This window comes from Blennius ocellaris (assembly GCF_963422515.1).
Source record: "Blennius ocellaris genome assembly, chromosome: 14".
Taxonomy (NCBI): Eukaryota; Metazoa; Chordata; class Actinopteri; order Blenniiformes; family Blenniidae; genus Blennius; species Blennius ocellaris.
Genome location: NC_137663.1, coordinates 4,626,316 through 4,645,571, shown reverse-complemented (window position 1 = coordinate 4,645,571; position 19,256 = coordinate 4,626,316). Strand labels below are relative to the sequence as shown.

Here is a 19,256-nt window from a genome sequence, read left to right as displayed (position 1 = left end):
CACTATCAGCAGCTCCCTGCTGCCGTTGTTTGGAGAGGTCAGAGCCGTTTGTTTGCCCGGAGGCCCATCGTCTGATAGGACCCCCCCCCCCACCCCCCCACAAACGCCCTGATCACCCCAATCGCCCTGCCCCCCTACCCCAACCGGCCTCATCTTAACCTGACCTGTTATCAGCCGACTCCCCGGCAACTCCAACCTTGTCTTTTAAAAGGAACACTTCCCCAGGAAACTATGGAGAGACTCTGGCAGATAGACTGCGTCTCCATCCGTCACGGTGGGAAAGCAGTGCCGCAAACGAGGCGACGCAACGTGGCGTCTGGCCGATTCCAGGTTCAAATCCATCACGTGACCTCGAGGGCTCCACCAGACCACTCAGAGATTCAGGCCTCGTTATATACGACTACGTACGGAAACAGATGGCTTTTGTCTGTCATGACACGCTGGAGGAAACCTTGTCCTTATTGTCTACTGAGCATGTGCACAACTGCTGGTTATAAGCGTGCATGCGCATTAGTGCACGAGACCAGAAAGTTGAGTTTTCACGTGATTACACGGCGACGGAACCCCAGAGATTTCAAAAAGTTCCACCTGGGGATCCGTTTCCATAAAGTTGCATTTTTCAGTGACTCCAAGCAAAGTTGCCATGTAAACGGACTCCCACAACGCAACTAAAGTTTTGTGTTCTCCCTTGAAATTGTTGCGGCATGAACAGGACTTTCGAAGCCGGAAACACAAAAAACAATCCAACAAGCAGAGACTTCTCAGCGTATGAACGTGTGAAGGTAACGGAGTATGGAGCAGAAAGGGTTAACTGCAGAGTTTTCAGTATCTTCCTGCTCCATAACACCTGGAATACATAACATGTCAGGTAAAATATTCCACTAGTGTGTACAAAGTGTGTTTTGTGCATTTTCACTTGAAAGTCATGTAAGGTGGACCTGAGAGGCGGTAACTGTACTGAAGCCTGGCCCCCCAGCAGGGGGCAGCAGAGGTGACAGCAGGGGGCAAAGCAACCAGAGAAAACTATCAAAAGACACTTTTGATGTTTTGGTATTTACGTATTTATTCATTCATTCAACTTTAAAAAAAAATTGCAATTTGCTTGAAGTCAGGAGACAAAATTATTCCAAATCTGGGACGTCTTCATTGTTCCTTTCTTTCCTTCTTTTTTCTATTGATATCAGCATTTCTGCTTATATTGATCTAATGTCTTTTTTGCATTTAATATTATTAAAAAATATGATTATTGACTATTGGAAAAACGGTAAGATTGGATAAATGTCTTCTATATATATATGCATATAACTAAGTATGTCTAGATAGGCCTTTGTATATTACATAGAGATTTATTTGGGGATATACATAAATGTATATAGGTAGAATTTTGACTTTTTGTATGTACAGTATGTGGATTTTCATTATTTAAAGAAATGTAAAGCTGGGAAGTGTAAGATGAGAGTCTCGTTATAAACATGTGCTTTCTGCCATTAAAAAGCTCCAACTGGCTCTCATAGGAATAAACGGATAAAGTTCTCAGAGATGACAATTGTGAGTAAAACAACAAAAAAAAAGATATAAAGAAAAGAGAGCAATTAAATATCAAAGATTAGAAAGAAAAAGAAAAGATCAAGCTCCGAGGTCACGAGCAGAACAAGTGTATCCTCGGCTCATTTATTCAATATTCCCAAACGATAAAAAACGACTCTCTGACACAAATCCCTTCTTGGCTTTCAGAAAGCTCACAGTCATCTGGGGCCCGGCCGGCCTGGAAGGCCCGCCGCCGCCCGTGTGGCCGCGTTAGAGGGAAAACCTGTGATGAAATTACTCCCCCAACACTGGATCAAACCCACCGGGGGGTGAGGGGGGGGTGGGGGGGACCACCTGATTAACCAACATGGAGGAAATGAGAGAAGCAAAAAGGTCCATTTTCCCCATGAGAAGAAAGGACGGGAGGGTGTGTGTGTGTGGGGGGGGTGGGGGGGTGTGCAGGGTTAAAGTCACAGATTTTAAATCAGTGCTTTGGCCTTTAACAGAAGCCCACTATGAGCCAGCAGAACAAAGAGGGCAGCAGTGGCCTCCACCAATTAACATTCCTGCGGCCTTTATGAGCCGCCCGGTCCCGCCCCTTCACTCACACCTCGTAAAAGTCACAAACATCAATTCTTGCAAACCATAACTGTCATTATAATCCCATTAAAAACAACCCACCGAGCAATTTACAGTGAACGCCAGGGCCAAGTTTCTTTGGGTGGGGGGAAAGGATCGCTTCCACGGGAACTCGAACAAGTGGGAAAGTTTATTGGGAGTAATGTGATGAAATATGACATGACACTGACCCTGACGGCTTTCACAGCTCAAACCGGGAATATTACAAGTATCGGCACACACAGTGTCGGCTCACCTGACCACACAGCTAAGATGAAGCCATTCAAAGATCCAACCACAACAATAAAATAAAACTCTTGATTTCTGAACCTCAAAGTGCTCCAGCTGTCGCAGTTTGAGTCTGTTTGGTTTAAACCGATGCCTCATGACTTTAGTTTGAATGGATTTCCTTCCAACGCCCTGATTTCAGTGTCTTAAAAATCTTTATTTTGTCTAATATGTGCTCAATAAAACAAAATACCATTGTCTTTATTCATCACAGATCTGTCTCGTTTATAATTGTTTTCATTTTTGTTTCAGAAAAGTTGCGTGGCCTCAATTTAACTGTTAGCGAAGAAGTTTCAATCACTTTACAGCCACAGGATAATTAGAAACCATCATGGGGGGGGGGAGGTGTTTGTACTCAAGGCAGTCAAGATCGAACTAAACAAAATTTTTCTTTCAAAACTTTTATTCCATATGAATGAGTTCACGTTCCTCGGATTTTTATACATTTCTTAGTATTGCAATAAATAAATAAATAATAATTTCTTTACATTTATATATTTTCTTTCAGGTTTTGTATTTTATTTTATTTTTTTAATCCTTCCAGCCACTTTTCACACATGTTGAATTAGATATATGTGTACATGTGTGTACATGAGACATAGATAATTATTTTTTGTGGACATGTATTTTCATGTAATATGGATATATTTTATATGATTGATTAATTACAACGGATGAATTCTGATTGTATATATTTATTTTATTAATTTTTTTTTTTTTTAAATGAACACATTGTCAAAAATGATGGTCAGACTCTTATTATTTAGCAGAAGTGGACAGAAAAAGAGAAATCAGCACCAAAATGGATGCAAACGAAGACCATATGATCAGCTCACCTGAAGGCGGATGTGACATTTACATGTTTTCGTTTCTCTGCAGTACAAAGACAGAAAGAGACACAGAAACATGTCATGAAGAGTTTCTGTGACTTTAGTGGCGGTGAACAAGCCCTGCGAGTCAACGTGACCTCACTTGACCTCTGTGGCTCCTGGTGAGGAGAGGCCTCCCTCTAGTGGCTGTTGTGTGTAGCACACCTATTACAAGTCATGCCGCTTTGAAGCTAAAGGTGGCAGCAGAGAGCCAGAGCTTGTCTTTAGTGAGACTAATGAAGAACTTTAAATTCTATTCGTTTTTAACCATTAAATGCTGCACCTTTAAAAGCTCTGTACAAACTGTTGGATGAATCTTGACACTGAAGGTTTTATGATGCCAAATAAGTTCAAATGTTACAAACAGCAGCATATATTCTTGTGCACTCTAAGCAGGTTTATTGGGAATATATTAATACTTTCTATAAACATGCATGAATTTCCGGTAAAAAAATATTTTATATTCTATAGATGTCCTGCAATGAGCTGAAAATGAACGCGAGACGTTTGGGAGAGGTTAAAGATTTGTTAAAACCTTTCAAATAAACACGAGAAAGAAGAAATTAAAAAGAAAGTATGCAGTGCGTGTGATGTTAAAAGTGGCTTCGGGGAACAGTGTAGACGTCGGTCATGTAAATTTGCTGTTGACCAGGATGACCGCAGCGTCTCTTCTCCTCATCTCTCTGGACATTTGACACCAGACGCAGGGGTTGCAGCAGGTGGCGCACAAGCAGTCGTTGCACATGGAGCCCTGCACAGGAAGCACACACTCAGACAGTCTCAAGCCTAAAGTCACACATTCAGAAAGTAGAAAAAAGTCGAACATTTGGAAAATCAAAACCGTACAAACTCAAAAAGTACTTAAAATGAAAAACTCGGCGTCTTAAATTATTTGATTTCTGTTATTTATCTTATATTTATCTGAAAAGCACCGTGAATTGCCCTGTGTTTGATTGATAATAGATACTATAAATACAATTGCCTTGCCTTGCCTTGCCTTGCCTTGCCTTGCCTTGCCTTGCCTTGAAACTCAACAGTCACTCATAATTTCACAAACTCCAAAACTGAAATTCACAAACTCAAAGAACTGACAAACTCAAAGCCTATAAAAGACCTATACATTTGTAAAAAATCAGGAAGTCAGTTTAACTATGAGTTGCAGCTTGAGTGTGTGAAGACATGACTGGTCAATCAGGCCCACACACACACACACACACACACACACACACACACACACACACACACACACACACACACACACACACACACACACACACACACACACACTTACATGGATGCCGTAGCGCTGCCTCATAGAGACCCTCATGGACATGGTGATGGCCGGGATGATTCCACTGAAGTACTCCAGCAGGGGCAGGCAGAGCGGCTCGCCGTAGCGCTCCGTCGTCTTGCAGGCGAAGCAGGGGCAGCACCAGAACGCAAAACAGCCTGAAACACACATCGTCTGGAATTAATCCACATGGACGACTCATTCCATCAGCAGATTCCGCCATCTGATTGAAGCTGATTTAAGGCCGTTTCAGCTAATATCTGAATTATAGAGCATCTTCCTCCTCAAACATCCAGATTATAGAGCATCTTCCTCCTCAAACATCAGATTATAGAGCATCTTCCTCCACTAACATCCGATTATAGAGCATCTTCCTCCTATAACATCAGATTATAGAGCATCTTCCTCCACCAACATCCAGATTATAGAGCATCTTCCTCCACTAACATCAGATTATAGAGCATCTTCCTCCACCAACATCCAGATTATAGAGCATCTTCCTCCTCTAACATCAGATTATAGAGCATCTTCCTCCTCTAACATCAGATTATAGAACATCTTCCTCTACTAACATCAGATTATATAGCATCTTCCTCTTCTAACATCAGATTATAGAGCATCTTCCTCCTCTAACATCCAGATTATAGAGCATCCACCTCTACTAACATCAGATTATAGAGCATCTTCCTCCTCTAACATCCAGATTATAGAGCATCTTCCTCCTCTAACATCCAGATTATAGAGCATCTTCCTCCTATAACATCAGATTATAGAGCATCTTCCTCCTCTAACATCAGATTATAGAGCATCTTCCTCCTCTAACATCAGATTATAGAGCATCTTCCTCCTATAACATCCAGATAATAGAATATCTTCCTCCTCTAACATCAGATTATAGAGCATCTTCCTCCTATAACATCAGATTATAGAGCATCTTCCTCCTCTAACATCAGATTATAGAGCATCTTCCTCCACTAACCTCCGGATTATAGAGCATCTTCCTCCTCTCACATCAGATTATAGAGCATCTTCCTCCACCAACATCCAGATTATAGAATATCTTCCTCCTCTAACATCAGATTTTCGAGCGTCTTCCTCCACTAACCTCCATATTATAGAGCATCTTCCTCCACTAACCTCCATATTATAGAGCATTTCACAGTATAAACATGAGATGGATGTTCAGCGACTCACATTCTGCTTTGTTGTCCCAGCAGTCACATATTCCAGATCCCCAATCTGCAGAGGTTTGCATGTACATCACGGGCCCCGGCTGATTGATGACCATTTTAGAAGACATGTTGACGTCTGGAGGTCAAACCAGGATGTGAAAATCAAACTATTTATCTAATGCCGTCACAGAATCATAGACATGACTATACAAAGAAAAACCTCAGGGATTATTCTAATAATCCGGCACCAGGAAGCAGTTACCAACATAAAGTCAACATCAGGCTCTTTTCTGAAGTTTGATTATTGAATCTATATGACACGGAATCATTTTCCAGGATATTGCAATCACACTAGAGAAGTTTTGGGGCCTCAACAATTTAGACTTTATTTTAATAATATCTCATCATCATCAAATACTTTGACGGTTCAGGGAATGATCTGAAAGAATTAGTCATAATGGTAGAAAGTGAATTTCTTCTGTTGTTTAAATGGTTTGATTTTAATAAATAACAATACATGTGTATGATGTTTGCCGACTGAGGTACTTTGTATTTATTTTTTGTGTAACACTGACATACTTTAACATGATTTGTGCTGTTTGTGTTTGAGTTTTGCATGTTGTTTTTAATTTGTTAAATATATAGTTTAACACATAATGTTATATATCCTGACAAATACAATCAAAAGCTGTATATCAATATATATAAACAAGGAGGGAAAATGTGTTCGATGGAGTAAAAAAAAAAGGGAATGAATTCCGACCACATGATAAATCTTTTAAAATGTGTACTTCATGTTTTTATAATGATTTTTATGAGTCAAGATAGTACATTTCACTGTATTCAGTAGTATAACTGTGTTCATAATGTATAATGTATCTCTTCCCGTTTTAATAAACAGAGCAGATAATTGTTGTGAACTCACAGCATATTCCCTCTTCGGTCATATCAAACTCACTGTTTCACACATTTATCTCTCACTTCTGCCGTTATAAGAAGTTTAATAAAGAAATGAAAGGTTTACCTTTGACTATGAGGAAGTGTTCTGAGTCGTACGTTCCGTCGCAGTCGACCTCTGCTCTGAGAAACTCTCATTTCTCGAGTGGCTCCAGAATTACAGGCAGCAAATGACAGAGAGGTCAGACAGGAATGACAGGTTCATCCTCCTTTCTTTTTTTTTCTTTTTTTTTTTAAACCCGGAGCCTATTATTTATTGTCTGTGTGACAGATTCAACTGGGAGTGGCTGGCAGGGTGGGGAAATGGTGTGATACTGTCAAAGTCAAAGACCAGAATGTAAACTTTTATTGCTAAAACTCAAACTAAAAATGTGTTTGCGTTGCGTCTGTGGCGGTTTGCTGATGCTTTCACAACACGAACTGTAAAAAATCTTTTGTTTTCATTTTTACTTTCATTCCACACTGATTTTCAAAAAATGGTTAGAAGCAGTTAAATCAGATAAAAACAGCTCAAACGGCCAAAACAGCTTTAATGAAAAAGGAACAAAATGAAGAGGAAGAAAAGGAAAAGAAAAAGTTAGAAAAATAAAGAACTAGAACTACACTCGAAAGAGTGCACACCTTCACCAAAACCACGTTTGTTACCATGGAAACCAATGGATTACAAGGTGATTCTATCCGCCACACCTTACATCATTCATCCTGGTCCTTTTAACTATTTCATGTTGTCCCTGTTTGACACTGATCTGTACACATTTTACAATGTCCATGTGACCTCCTTGACCTTTGAACCCCAATCGCTAAGCAGGGTAATGACGTCACTGCATCACGTGACATGTCAGAGGATATGGAATTACAATTAAACGTTTTGGTTTCACATGAACCAGATTAAAACTGACCAGGCTATGAAGAAAATACTTTTTTGACCTTTTTGTGACCGCGACCTTGACCTTTGACCCAGTTTCTCTCATGTTTGACGGAAGCATCCTTGGATAAAGCCAAATATTCGCTGAAAATGTCAGGCCATTCAGTTAAGTAGTTCTTTGTGAAAAGTTGGTAACATGAAAACCCATAAATTAATAAATAAATACACACATAACCTTTGCCCCAACTTTCATTGATAAAGGTAAAATGATAAAAATAGAAAATAGGAAAAAAAGGAGCAAAAACTATGAAATAGAAATAAAAAAGAGAAGAAAATTGCCTCTGGAGGCAGAAATGATTAATGTCTATCTACTGAGCATGTGCAGAAGCACTATTCACTACAGCTGTGGCGTGGATGTGCAGGAGCAGTAATGGAATTGGAGTGTTGTCATGTTTACAAACTCCCAAAATGCAGTGAGAATTTAGCGTTTCCACCTGAGCCAGGGCCCTGGGAGGAAAAACCGACAGGGATGAATAGATGGTCTCTTTGTGGAAGCCTCTCCCATCTCAAACACAACTTCACCAAAACCTCAGCCACAGTGACGTTTCTGAACAATCCAGGGTGGAGGAGCAGTTCTCTGACTTTCTTTCTGTTAATATTGTTTAATGGCTGCTGTGGTACAGGAATGATGCTAAATGAAAGCTTGGCTAGACGTCAGGAAGGAGCCGCCCTGACATGTTCTGAATACCACAGCCATTACTTGTAGCGTCATTACCAGTACAGTCATCACCTGTACAGTCAGTACCTGTACAGTCATTACCTGTACAGGCATGACCTGCACGGCTATTGTACAGTCAATACCTGTACATCACAAGGCCAAAGAATGACAAATGACTTCGACACTTGGTGAACAGACCAATTGAACCAGACTCCCACCCTAGATCTCCACCAAGATGACAGATACAGAGACCCAGTGTTTTCCAGCTCTACGAGTCCTGGAGGGATTCAACAAGTGGCTCTTGTCAAGAGTCAGAGTGATTTTCATCAATGCCAGTGGAGCGACCAGGCACCCTTAAGGCAGTGTTTTTCAACCACTGTGCCACCACACACTGGTGCTCCGGATATAGTCAGGTGTACTGTGGGAAATTAACGACTTTCACATTTTTTGTAACAGATCATCTACTCAAACAGACACTGTCAGAGCAGTGTGCAGAGTAATATTGTGGCGAGCGCCGCAGAAGAACTGCTCTGGGTTGAGAGTTTATTCTGCCAGCTGATTTACCACAGACTTTTATGTTGATTTGTAAATGCGCAACCTGAACTTCATAGCAGGATCAGACTCCACACAACACATTTCTCACTCATGGTTACACACCAACATCCAACAAACCAAACCAAACTAGACGAAATAATGAACTATCTGAACCGAGGAACAAAAACACAACACAAGCACAAATCAACACACACAACAACCCCAACAATAACCCTCAATAACCTCCGGCAACACATAACCTGAACTCCCATCATGCCCTGCAGCGACCAACTCCGTGATGCTACAATACTCTTCACCACTAGATGGCAGCACAGAACGTTGCTGGAGAAATGAAAGTTAACAGAGTCAGTGTGGTTAATCTCCACCTCCTGCTACCATCTTGTATCAAAGTACTGTGTCAGTGACAGTGATGGAGAAGTTTTTGAAAAGGAAGAATGTTACCAGGATATCAGCTCTGTGTTCATCCATCAGGTCCAGGTTTCACACTGACGGAGTAAAAATAAAAAAAAAGAAATTGGGAAATACTTTTTTCTGTATTTATTTGATTCCTGTTGGTAAAGCATTGATGAGAATTACTTTATGTTGTTAATATAGGATACAGAGTTTAAAATTTTCGGGTGGTGGTGTGCCTCCAGATTTTTTCCAAAGAAAATATTGTGCCTTGGCTCAAAAAAGGTTGAAAAACACTGCCTTAAGGTACCTTTTAATCTGACAGAAGCCGACTGTCACAGATTAACTGGTTTATCACGACATTTAGTTACTCCTGAAGAAATGTACATGAGCTGACTTCATTTTGAACCTTCGTTATGAATGAAAGGAAAGTAGCTTTTTACTCATGCTCATGTAATATTTATAGACCATCTTCCTCCTCGAACATCCAGATTTTGGAGCATCTTTCTCCACTAACATCTTGATTATTGAGCATCGTCTCTAATGCTCTGTGTTTTCTGGTGGTTGCATCTCTCCTCCTTCTCTTCTAGTGACGCTCTCGTACGGACAACTACACTCACCTGAGGCTGATGTTAATCATCGTGGTTCTTAAGGAAAGACAATTTCCATTTGTCATGATCCACAGTCATACCATGTGAATTCGGACCCAGGAATGTGATTGACCATCACACCCAGTGGGCGGGACCTTTTGCCACTGCAGACCCATGCAAATCCTCCCCCGCTTTCTGTTCAAAAGACACTTCCCCCATGTACTCAGCCATGTACTCAACCACCGATTGGTTGAGGCTCTCAGGATTTGATACCTTCGAATCCCCAACCTTCACCAAAAGCCTTTGGAAGAGACTCCTCAAGTGAGTCTTCCCCCGAGTCTTCCCCGGTGAACACCAGGGAGGAGCTGGGTCCGAGCAGCTCCGCTCACAAAAGGCTTTTGCTCCTGTTCTTTGATGGAGGAGGACGTTGCTGGAGGCATCTCACCTAGCGTTAGCATACAGCAAACACTTGAGGTCTGCAACCAGGAGCCTTCACTCCTCAACTCCTCTGCAGACCCGACCACGAGGGTCAGACCTTCCCCTGATCCAGAGACCAGCACCCAGAGTCTGATGAGGCTGCAAAGAAAGACTCCTGAATCATCAACTCCATCTTCTTCTCCTCAGCCTGCTGTTGGGCCACTCAACCTCATGGAAGGGGGGAGGGGGGGACCACGTTTTGAGAACAAAGAGACCACATGCTCAGAACTGGAAAAGTTCGCCATTGGTCATGTGACCCTCCCCCGGGTCCCCTCCCCCCCCCCCCCCCCCCCCCCTTTCAAGGTGCAACACTGGAGGCCAACAGCAGGGGAGCCCGAGAGCTCCCTCACCAGCTGGAAACTCCGGGGCAGGCCCTCCTTCAGGATTGGTCCACATGGCCCAGAGCCCAGCGGGAACCCGGAACCAAAACAAGAGGTATAAAAACACCCGCGAAGGTTAACTCCCTCTTCCAAGCCGAATGTGCTCCTCGATGGACGCACCTCTTCGCACAGAGAGAAAGTAACGCATGTGTTAACACTCTGACCGGGCCCGGAGCTTCTTCACCTCGCTGGACGAGCCGAGAACCACCGTGGAATTACTTTTGTTTTTCCTTTTTCCCTTTTCTTCTTCACTGGATCCTGAGAGTGCACTGCAACCACACATGCAGACCTGAAGCCGCTTCTTCTCCCCCTCCTCACAAGAAGCGCTCCTCGGATCATCCTGTGGACTTTTCCCTGTCCACAGACCAGTTGAGCTTGTTTCCCTGGGACGCCAGAGAAACCAGCTCGCAGCCGGGAAATCAACGGACTTTCACCGGCCGCCGAAGCACGTTCACCGTCGTCCCACTGAGTAAGGCTTAGAGTCTGGGCAGGTAGTTAGAATAACGTGACTTTAATATTGCTGTGTGTTTTATTATTGTGTTTGAAGTCAGGGACGCCGATCCCGTATTTTCAACCAATCTGTGTCTGCGAGTTGGATACACACCCACGCGAACCTCCGCACTGTGCAGCTCTCTCTCTCTCTCTCTCTCAGCCTGCACACTCTCATTTTAAGACTCTTGTGCAGGCCGAGACAGTGTGCAGAGCTGGACACACAGTAGATTCTGTCCTCCTTTCTCCCCCTCCTTTCTCTCTTCTCTCCTCACAACGATCGCGCAACTCGGCAACAGCTGTCCTCCATGCGCGTCTGAGACCGTGTGTAGTTCACTGTCCCTGGGAATTCTCTCGCCAGGAGACCCCAGGCGAGCTCCAAGCAGGCTCACGAGCCGTGCACGAGCACAGTGACGTCACGCCGTCCAGAAAGAGTGCGCCGAGCGCCTCTGGTGGCCGCGTGGGTAATTGCAATCTCTCGAGAGGCCGCCACCTGGTGGACACGTCGAGTCATTGCATTCTCCCTTCATGCGCCGCCGCGCCCCTAGTGGTCGTTACGGTCACTGCCTCGAACCAGACGCCTGCCGCCACCTGGTGTCCGTTCGAGGTCATTACACCCACTCACACTGACCCGCCAAGGTCCGCCGCCACCTGGTGGACACTCGTGGTCACTACATCCCCACTCAGGCTTCCACACACTCACACACACACACACACCCTCTTTCTTTGTACATAGTGTTTGCTGTTTAATAGATTAGATCTCCGTGTTTAACGTTTATTACTTGAGTGTGTTGTTTTAATAAATAATTTCTGAATTATTGTTGAATAAATAAATTTTTGTTAATAAATGCATTTTAACTGAATTTATCGATTCTTGGTCATTATTGTGCATTTATTGTTGACAATTCACTGGTTTGTAACAGTCTGTGCTCGAATCTCACACCTTCCTTGTTATTTAAGATTGTTATATTTACACAGAAATATTAACTTTACTTAAAAAACCTTTTGACAAACGAGACTGAAACTTGGTATTAGCTATTTCCAGCTTAGCTGGTGGTGCCCCGATTCATTATTATTTGATAAATAACCAATTTATTCAAATTAATAATTCTTCATTAATAAATTATTTTGATAATTTATTAACTTTTGAGTAATTACTCAATTACTCTAGGAGTTGCTGATGAGTAACTAACCGTTTGCTTCATTAGTAATTCCAATTTTTCCCAAATTACTTTCAGTAATCCATTACTTACAGTAATTATTAATGCTAATTACCAACCATAAATCCTAACACTGCAGAACCAGCCAACAACAGTTAGCAGGAGGTGCTAACTACAGGAGAAGACACCAGCTTCCCTCCAGCCAGGACAACAACCAAACTCCTTCAAAGACATCAAGGAAGTAGTAACAAACAACTTGGCATTACCTGAGATTAGTTAAACCTGATGCTATGATAGAACTGTTTAATGTTTATGTTTAATGTTGATTCTATTACAGTGATTTCGTTCTTTTGATCATGATATTAGGAGCAGTCATCAACCTGTAAACCAACGTTAGCTCTGCCACAGACACAGGGTCTGCATGCTAATCTTTGCTTTACTAACTCGTTAACTCACAATCCTACACATATCACATCAAAGACAACATCACACAGTAACTGAACACCATCTGACGACTCCTGACGTTTTACAAAACAAGCCACATTCACATAAACTCATTCTAGAAATGGTCCTTTAGCAGAGACACACAGGAAGCAGACGCTAAAGACTAGCTTCCATGTTCCATTGTTCTCCAGCACATGATGGAGACCCAGGACAGACTTCCTGCTCTCTGATAACCTCCATTGGAATGGAGTTTCTTGTGATCCGCCATCTTGTTTTGTAGTTCCACCACATGTCACACACACACTCCCTCCATCTCTCTCTCTCTCTCTCTCTCTCTTTCTCTCTCTCTCTCTCTCTCGCTCTCTCTCTCTCCCACACACACACACACACACCAAGCTGTATAAAGGTAGTTCCAATCTGTGTTTATTTTTTTTCATTGTAAATAAATAGAATTTTTGGAATCATATTTGCTGTGTTATTAATGTGCACAAAGGTGAATGAAATGTCGACCTCTTCTGTGTCAGAACTCCAAAATCCTTCAGGTTTTATTGTTAATTCTGGTAATTGTAATTTGTTTAAAGGATAATAATTTGGGTGATACAGTATAAACACTCAAAACTTGTGAAATTATAGCTATTTCTTGGATTGAGCTGACGTCACCTCTCATGAAACGGGTGGTTCTCCGCTCCTCCTCCTCCTCCGCCTCTCATGAAACGGGTGGTTCTCAGCTCCTCCTCCTCCTCCACCTCTCATGAAACGGGTGGTTCTCAGCTCCTCCTCCTCCTCCACCTCTCATGAAACGGGTGGTTCTCCACTCCTCCTCCTCCTCCACCTCTCATGAAACGGGTGGTTCTCCACTCCTCCTCCTCCTCCACCTCTCATGAAACGGGTGGTTCTCTGCTCCTCCTCCTCCTCCACCTCTCATGAAACGGGTGGTTCTCAGCTCCTCCTCCTCCTCCACCCTCATGGAGACTGCAGCCCAGCCCACAGCGCCTCCTCCCACCCCCTCGGTGACGTAGCCAGCAGCTCACGTTAGTAGTTGTAGTAATGTCCTTACAGATCTCGTTAGCGTCTTTTATTGTGGGAACAGCAGCAGGTTTCAAGATGAGCTTCTGAGTAAGTCCAGTGTCAAAGTACCGTAGTTCTGGAAGCTTCTTTGGTGAAGTGTCACTCGCAAACAAACACTTTCTTTGCAGAAAAGGAAAAAAAGTCCAGCCACATTCGCCGCTGTGCTTCTTCTTTCAGCAAAACAAATAATGTGGACACATACTTGCACCCAAAAACACATTTTCTCCAAGTGGACATGAAGGTGAAAACAGTTATCGACAGTAAAAAAAACAGCAGCGTTCAATGTGAAGCAGCAGAAACTGAGAGAGCAGAGAAGAGGCTGCACTTCTTGGTACATTCGTGGGCGTGTCTTATTTTGGTTTCTCCGCATCTCAATCTTCCTGGAGGCGGGGCTTCTCCAGCTTTGTGCCGAGTCAGCAAGGTGGTGCCACGTCATCAAATTGAATCAACATGTTGAGCTCCTCCACCAGTTAGAACAGAGAAAGATCTCTGTGAACTCCAGCTTCAGGGAATCAATGAAAAAAACACTTTGGGGATACATATGAACCCCAAATAGCACTTTTATGATGTTTAAAGCACAGAAAAGTCGATTTAGTATAATATGGGACCTTTAACTATTAATTTAAATTCCTGATTAACTGTTTAGTATATCTTATGAGACTGATAGAACTGAATTGGCTATCATTTCCTGTTAAGACACATGTCTTAACAGGTGCTCCGAGGTAATCTGATACAGATCAGATAAAAATTTTCAATAATATAATTAATTATCTTCGATAATTATTAATCATTATCAATAGCCAAACACAACATAAATGGTTCCTAGTGAGCCTTATGAGGCAAGAAATCCCAACACCAGTGTTACTTAGTTTTTCAGCAGCAGCCACTCACTTATTTTCCATGGTTCCAGGGTAGCCTTTTTGATGAGCTTGTTGAAGGGTAAAGCGTCAGCTTGGGCAGCAGCATTGGTTGCCTCTGGTTCCCTGTCTGTAAAACACTGGACTTGTTTGTTTCTGAGATGAGGTGCATTTTTGATCATCCCATTTGTGGTAGGGAAGCTTGTAAGTGACTCCTTTCTCTGCAGCAGGGCTACTCCTCAGTCTCTGCAGAGTGCAGTTGGGGTTCTCTAGCCCTACAAACAGTGTTTATGCAGGGACTAAATGAGGACCTTGAGGATGACCTTGCAGCCTGAGGTGAAACAGATGGAGGTCTGGAGGAGTTAATTTCTCAAGCCATCAGGTGAGACAATTGGCTCAGAGAGAGACGCAGGGAGACACTGCACCGTCGCCCCGACCATCTCCTCCTCCAGTCCCATCTCAGCAGGCGTTCTCCTCAGTGTGTGCCACTGACCTCCATGTGGAGCTGCTTCTTCTCTCCCTCCCGAGGAACTCACGCAGGTGGGAAGAGCGCGGCTGGACCCATCGCCAAATTGGTCAATGTCTGTGTGTTTATTGTGGCCAGACTGGCCACTTCATTGCTGACTGTTCGAGGCTGCCAAAAGAGTGGGCTCATCAGCCCACAGGGGGGGCTCTAATGAGCCAAACCTCCGTATTGCACCCCCCCCTGCAAGCGTTTCACCCTAAAAGCTACTGTGAACCACTGCAGAGCCTCTCACCCTGTCCTAGCGTTAGGTGACACTGGTGCCGATGAAAATTTTATTGACTCAGATTTTGTGGACCGTAACGAGATTCCAGTTGAGCCTCTTCCTGTTCCCAAGAGAATTTCTACACTGGAAGGCAGACTACTGGCCCAGGTAACCCATCGCACTATTCCCATCTCCCTGATTCTATCGGGTAGCAATTCTGAACTCCTTTCCCTCTACCGGATCCCCTCCCCCTCGTTGCCTTTAGTTTGGGGGCTCCCTTGGTTAAAGTTGCATAATCCTCAACTTGATTGGTCCACCTTTTCCATCATGAACTGGAGTCTTTTCTGTCATTCTCACTGTCTTCATTCTGCGACCCCTAGTGCTATTTTGAGTCCTCTGACCCTTGACCGTGTTGACTTCTCCGCCGTGCCTCCATGGTTATGCGGAAGTCATTAGTAAAGACTGGGCCCTTTTCCTCCCACCTTACAGACTGTGCCAATGATCTGCTCCCTGGGGCCAAGTTACCAACCAGCAAGTTGTACAAGTTATCCAAGCCTGTGAGGGAGGCCATGGATTCCTACCTCTCTGAGTCCCTGGCAGCTGGTATTATTCACCCCTCATCCTCCCCAGAAGGGGCAAAGTTTTTCTTTGTGGACAAGAAGGACAAGACCTTGCATCCGTGCATAGACGATCGGGGTCTGAATGAGATAACTGTTCATAACAGTTACCCCTTGCCCCTCATTGACTCTGCTTTTGGCCCTCTCCACAAAGCAACTATCTTCTCCAAACTGGACCTACACAATGCATATCACCTGGTGTGTATCAAAGGAGAATGATGAGTGGAAGACTGCGTTCAACACCCCCACAGGACATTTTGAGTATTTGGTGATGCCGTTTGGACTCATGAATGCCTCAGCGGTTTTTCAAGCACTATAATTAATGATGTGCTAAAAGACAAGTTAAATCAATTTGTTTTTATTTATCTGGATGATATTTTAATCTTTTCTCAGACTCAGCAGGAACATGTGCAGCATGTGAAGCTTGTTCTCCAGAGATTATTAGAGAACCAGTTATTTGTGAAAGCAGAGAAGTACCAGTTCCATACCTCCTCAGTGACGTTTCTTGGCTTTGTGATTGAGAGGGGGAAATTTCGTGCGGACCCGGCCAAGATTCAGGCTGTGGCGGATGGCCTGTCCCTTCTACTCGAAAATAGCTGCAACGATTTTGGGGTTTTGCAAACTTTTACAGGAGGTTCATGAGGGACTACAGCCAGCCATTTACTAAAATTTACATCTGTGAACGTTCCCTTTTCATGGTCTGTTAAGGCACAAGGTTCTTTTGAGAGGTTAAAGGCTCTCTGTTCCACTGCTCCAGTACGTTCACATCCTTACCCAGACCATCCATTCATTCTGGAGGTGGACGCTTCAGACACTAGGGTGGGGGCGGTAATCCCCCAACGCATGCTGCAGATGAGAAACTGCACCCATTTGCCTTTTTTCTCCCGGTGACTATCACCAGCAGAGAGGAACTATGATGTGGGCAACCAAGATCTGTTGGCGGTGGTTTTGGCACTCCGGGGTGGCGGCACTGGTTGGAGGGCTCCACGCACCCATTTGTGGTATGGACAGACCATAAGAACCTTGCTCACCTTCACTCTGCCCGCAGACTCAACTCCCGTCAGGCCCGCTGAGCACTCTTCCTGGGAAGATTTCGGTTCACCATTACCTATCACCCTGGCTCCAGGAATATTAAGGCTGGTGCACTCTCTCGCCAGTTTGCCCCTTTGGGCGAGGAGTCTATCCCCTAGGCCATTCTTTCCCCCTCCTGTGTTGTGGCCCAGAGATTGAGGAGCTCCTCCAGGAGGCTCAACCCACCCCTCAAAGTTGTCCAGATGAATGCCTATTTGTTTCTCAGGCTCTTGGGACACAGGTTCTACAGTGGCGTCATGATTCCAAGCTGGCCTGTCACCCTGGGTACCACTGTACCCTGGCCCTCCTGCGTCAGCGATTCTGGTGGCCCTCCATCTCAGCTGATACCAGAGACTATGTTGCTGCCTGCTCAGTCTGCCCGAAGTTAAGCCAGCCACAAAACTCCAGCAGGTCATCTCCAACCCCTACCGGTCCCACATTGTCCTTGATCCCACGTCACAGTTGATTTCGTGACCCTCCGTCAGAAGGTAACACAGTGATCCTCACGATTGTGAACAGATTCTCTAAGTCCGCACACTTTGTCTCCTTGCCTAAACTACCCTCGGCTCTGGAAACTGCTTCTCTCCTAGTTTGCCATGTTTTTCGTCTCCATGGAATTCGACAGGATATAGTCTCTGATCATGGTCCCCAGTTTTCCTCGTGGAAAGCATTCTGTCAGACTCTGGGTGTCTCTGCTACTTTGTCTTCAGGTTACCATCCACAAACTAATGGTCAGACAGAGCGAACTAATAAGGACCTGGAATCGACCCTCCGCTGTGTCATCACTCAGCACTCAGCCTCCTGGGCCTATAATTTGCCTTGAGTTGAATATGGCCACAACTCTATAATTTGCTCCTCCATGGGTATGTCCCATTTTTTGGTGGATCATGGTTTCCAACCCCCTCTCTTCCCCAAACAGGACTTACACAGTGCTGTCCCCTCTGTTCAAGATTACTTGGGTCATGTATGCAGAGTTTGGTAAGAGGCTTGCACAGCACTTCTTAACTCCTGAGGCCCAAATCAAAGGTTGGCAGACAGACACGGATCCGACGCACCAAATTACTAACCGGGTCAAATGGTGTGGCCTTACACCAAGGACCTTCCCTTTCAGGTTGAGTCATGAAAATTAGCCCCCAGGTTCCAGGGCTGTTGTTAAGTCCGCCTTTATCGAGTCCAAGTCAAGTCCAAGTCGGGGTTTGTCGAGTCCAATTCAAGTCCGAGTCACAAAGGCCCAAGTCCATGTCCAATGGTCGAGTCCGAGACAAGTACGAGTCAAATGCCAAAGAGTCCAAGTCAAGTCAGAGACAGCAAAAAAATTTCCTGATTCTGGACTTAAGTCCAAGTCCAGACAATAGTACTACAGCCCTGCCAGGTTCATAGGGCCCTATGAAATTGAGAAGATTATAAACCCATGTGCGGTAAAATCCCTGCCTCTCTCAAAGTACACCCTACTTTTCATGTGTCCCTACTCAAGCTTGTTTCCTTTAGTGCACTGAGTCCACCTTCCGTCCCCCCTCCTCCTCCCCGAGTCATGCATGACCACCCCACATTCACAATCCGCTGCCTCCTGGATGTTTGTCGTGAACGTGGTTTCCAGTACTTGGTGGACTGGGAGGGTAATGGACCTAAGGACCGGTCCTGGATCTCACTACCCCTGATTTTGGACAATACATTACTCACAGACTTTTACACCAGCTACCCAGACAAGTCTGGTAGGACCTCAGGTGGTGTCCATTGAGGGCTGGATACTGTTGTTGCATCTCTCATCCCTCTCCCCTTCCAGTGACGCTCTCGCCAGGGACAACTACACTCACCTGAGGCTGATGTTAATCAGTGTGTTTCTTAAGTTGGCACCTGACCGTAGGGCGCTGCCAAATTATTGTCGATCCTCCTGATCTCCCGGAGAAGCCTCCTGTTCATGTTAGTTTCCGACACCTGCTGCATGCGCTCCAGTTTTGGTTTTCCAGCTGAATTTCGGATCGCCTTGTGTTTTTTTGGAGCAATAAACTGTTCAACTTACCTCCTTTTTTTCGTCTCTGCTTTTGGGTCCTTTAGTTCTTCATCACATCTTCCTCCACTAACATCCAGATTATAGAGCATCTTCCTCCTCTAACATCAGATTATA

At 44.2% G+C, this 19,256-nt stretch overlaps 1 protein-coding gene across 1 annotated transcript; it reads right to left on the bottom strand.

Annotated features, from left to right (window-relative positions):
* Window positions 1–2,868: 2,868 nt before the first annotated feature.
* On the bottom strand, window positions 2,869–6,878 carry LOC308139949 (cornifelin homolog B-like). Its single transcript, XM_080509562.1, has 4 exons — window positions 6,790–6,878; window positions 5,788–5,901; window positions 4,594–4,751; window positions 2,869–4,053 (listed from the first exon to the last, which is right to left on the bottom strand). The coding sequence occupies exons 2-4, from the start codon at window positions 5,891–5,893 to the stop codon at window positions 3,931–3,933; spliced, it is 387 nt and encodes a 128-aa protein (XP_080365688.1). The 5' UTR covers window positions 5,894–5,901; window positions 6,790–6,878; the 3' UTR covers window positions 2,869–3,930.
* Between the last annotated feature and the right edge of the window lie 12,378 nt (window positions 6,879–19,256).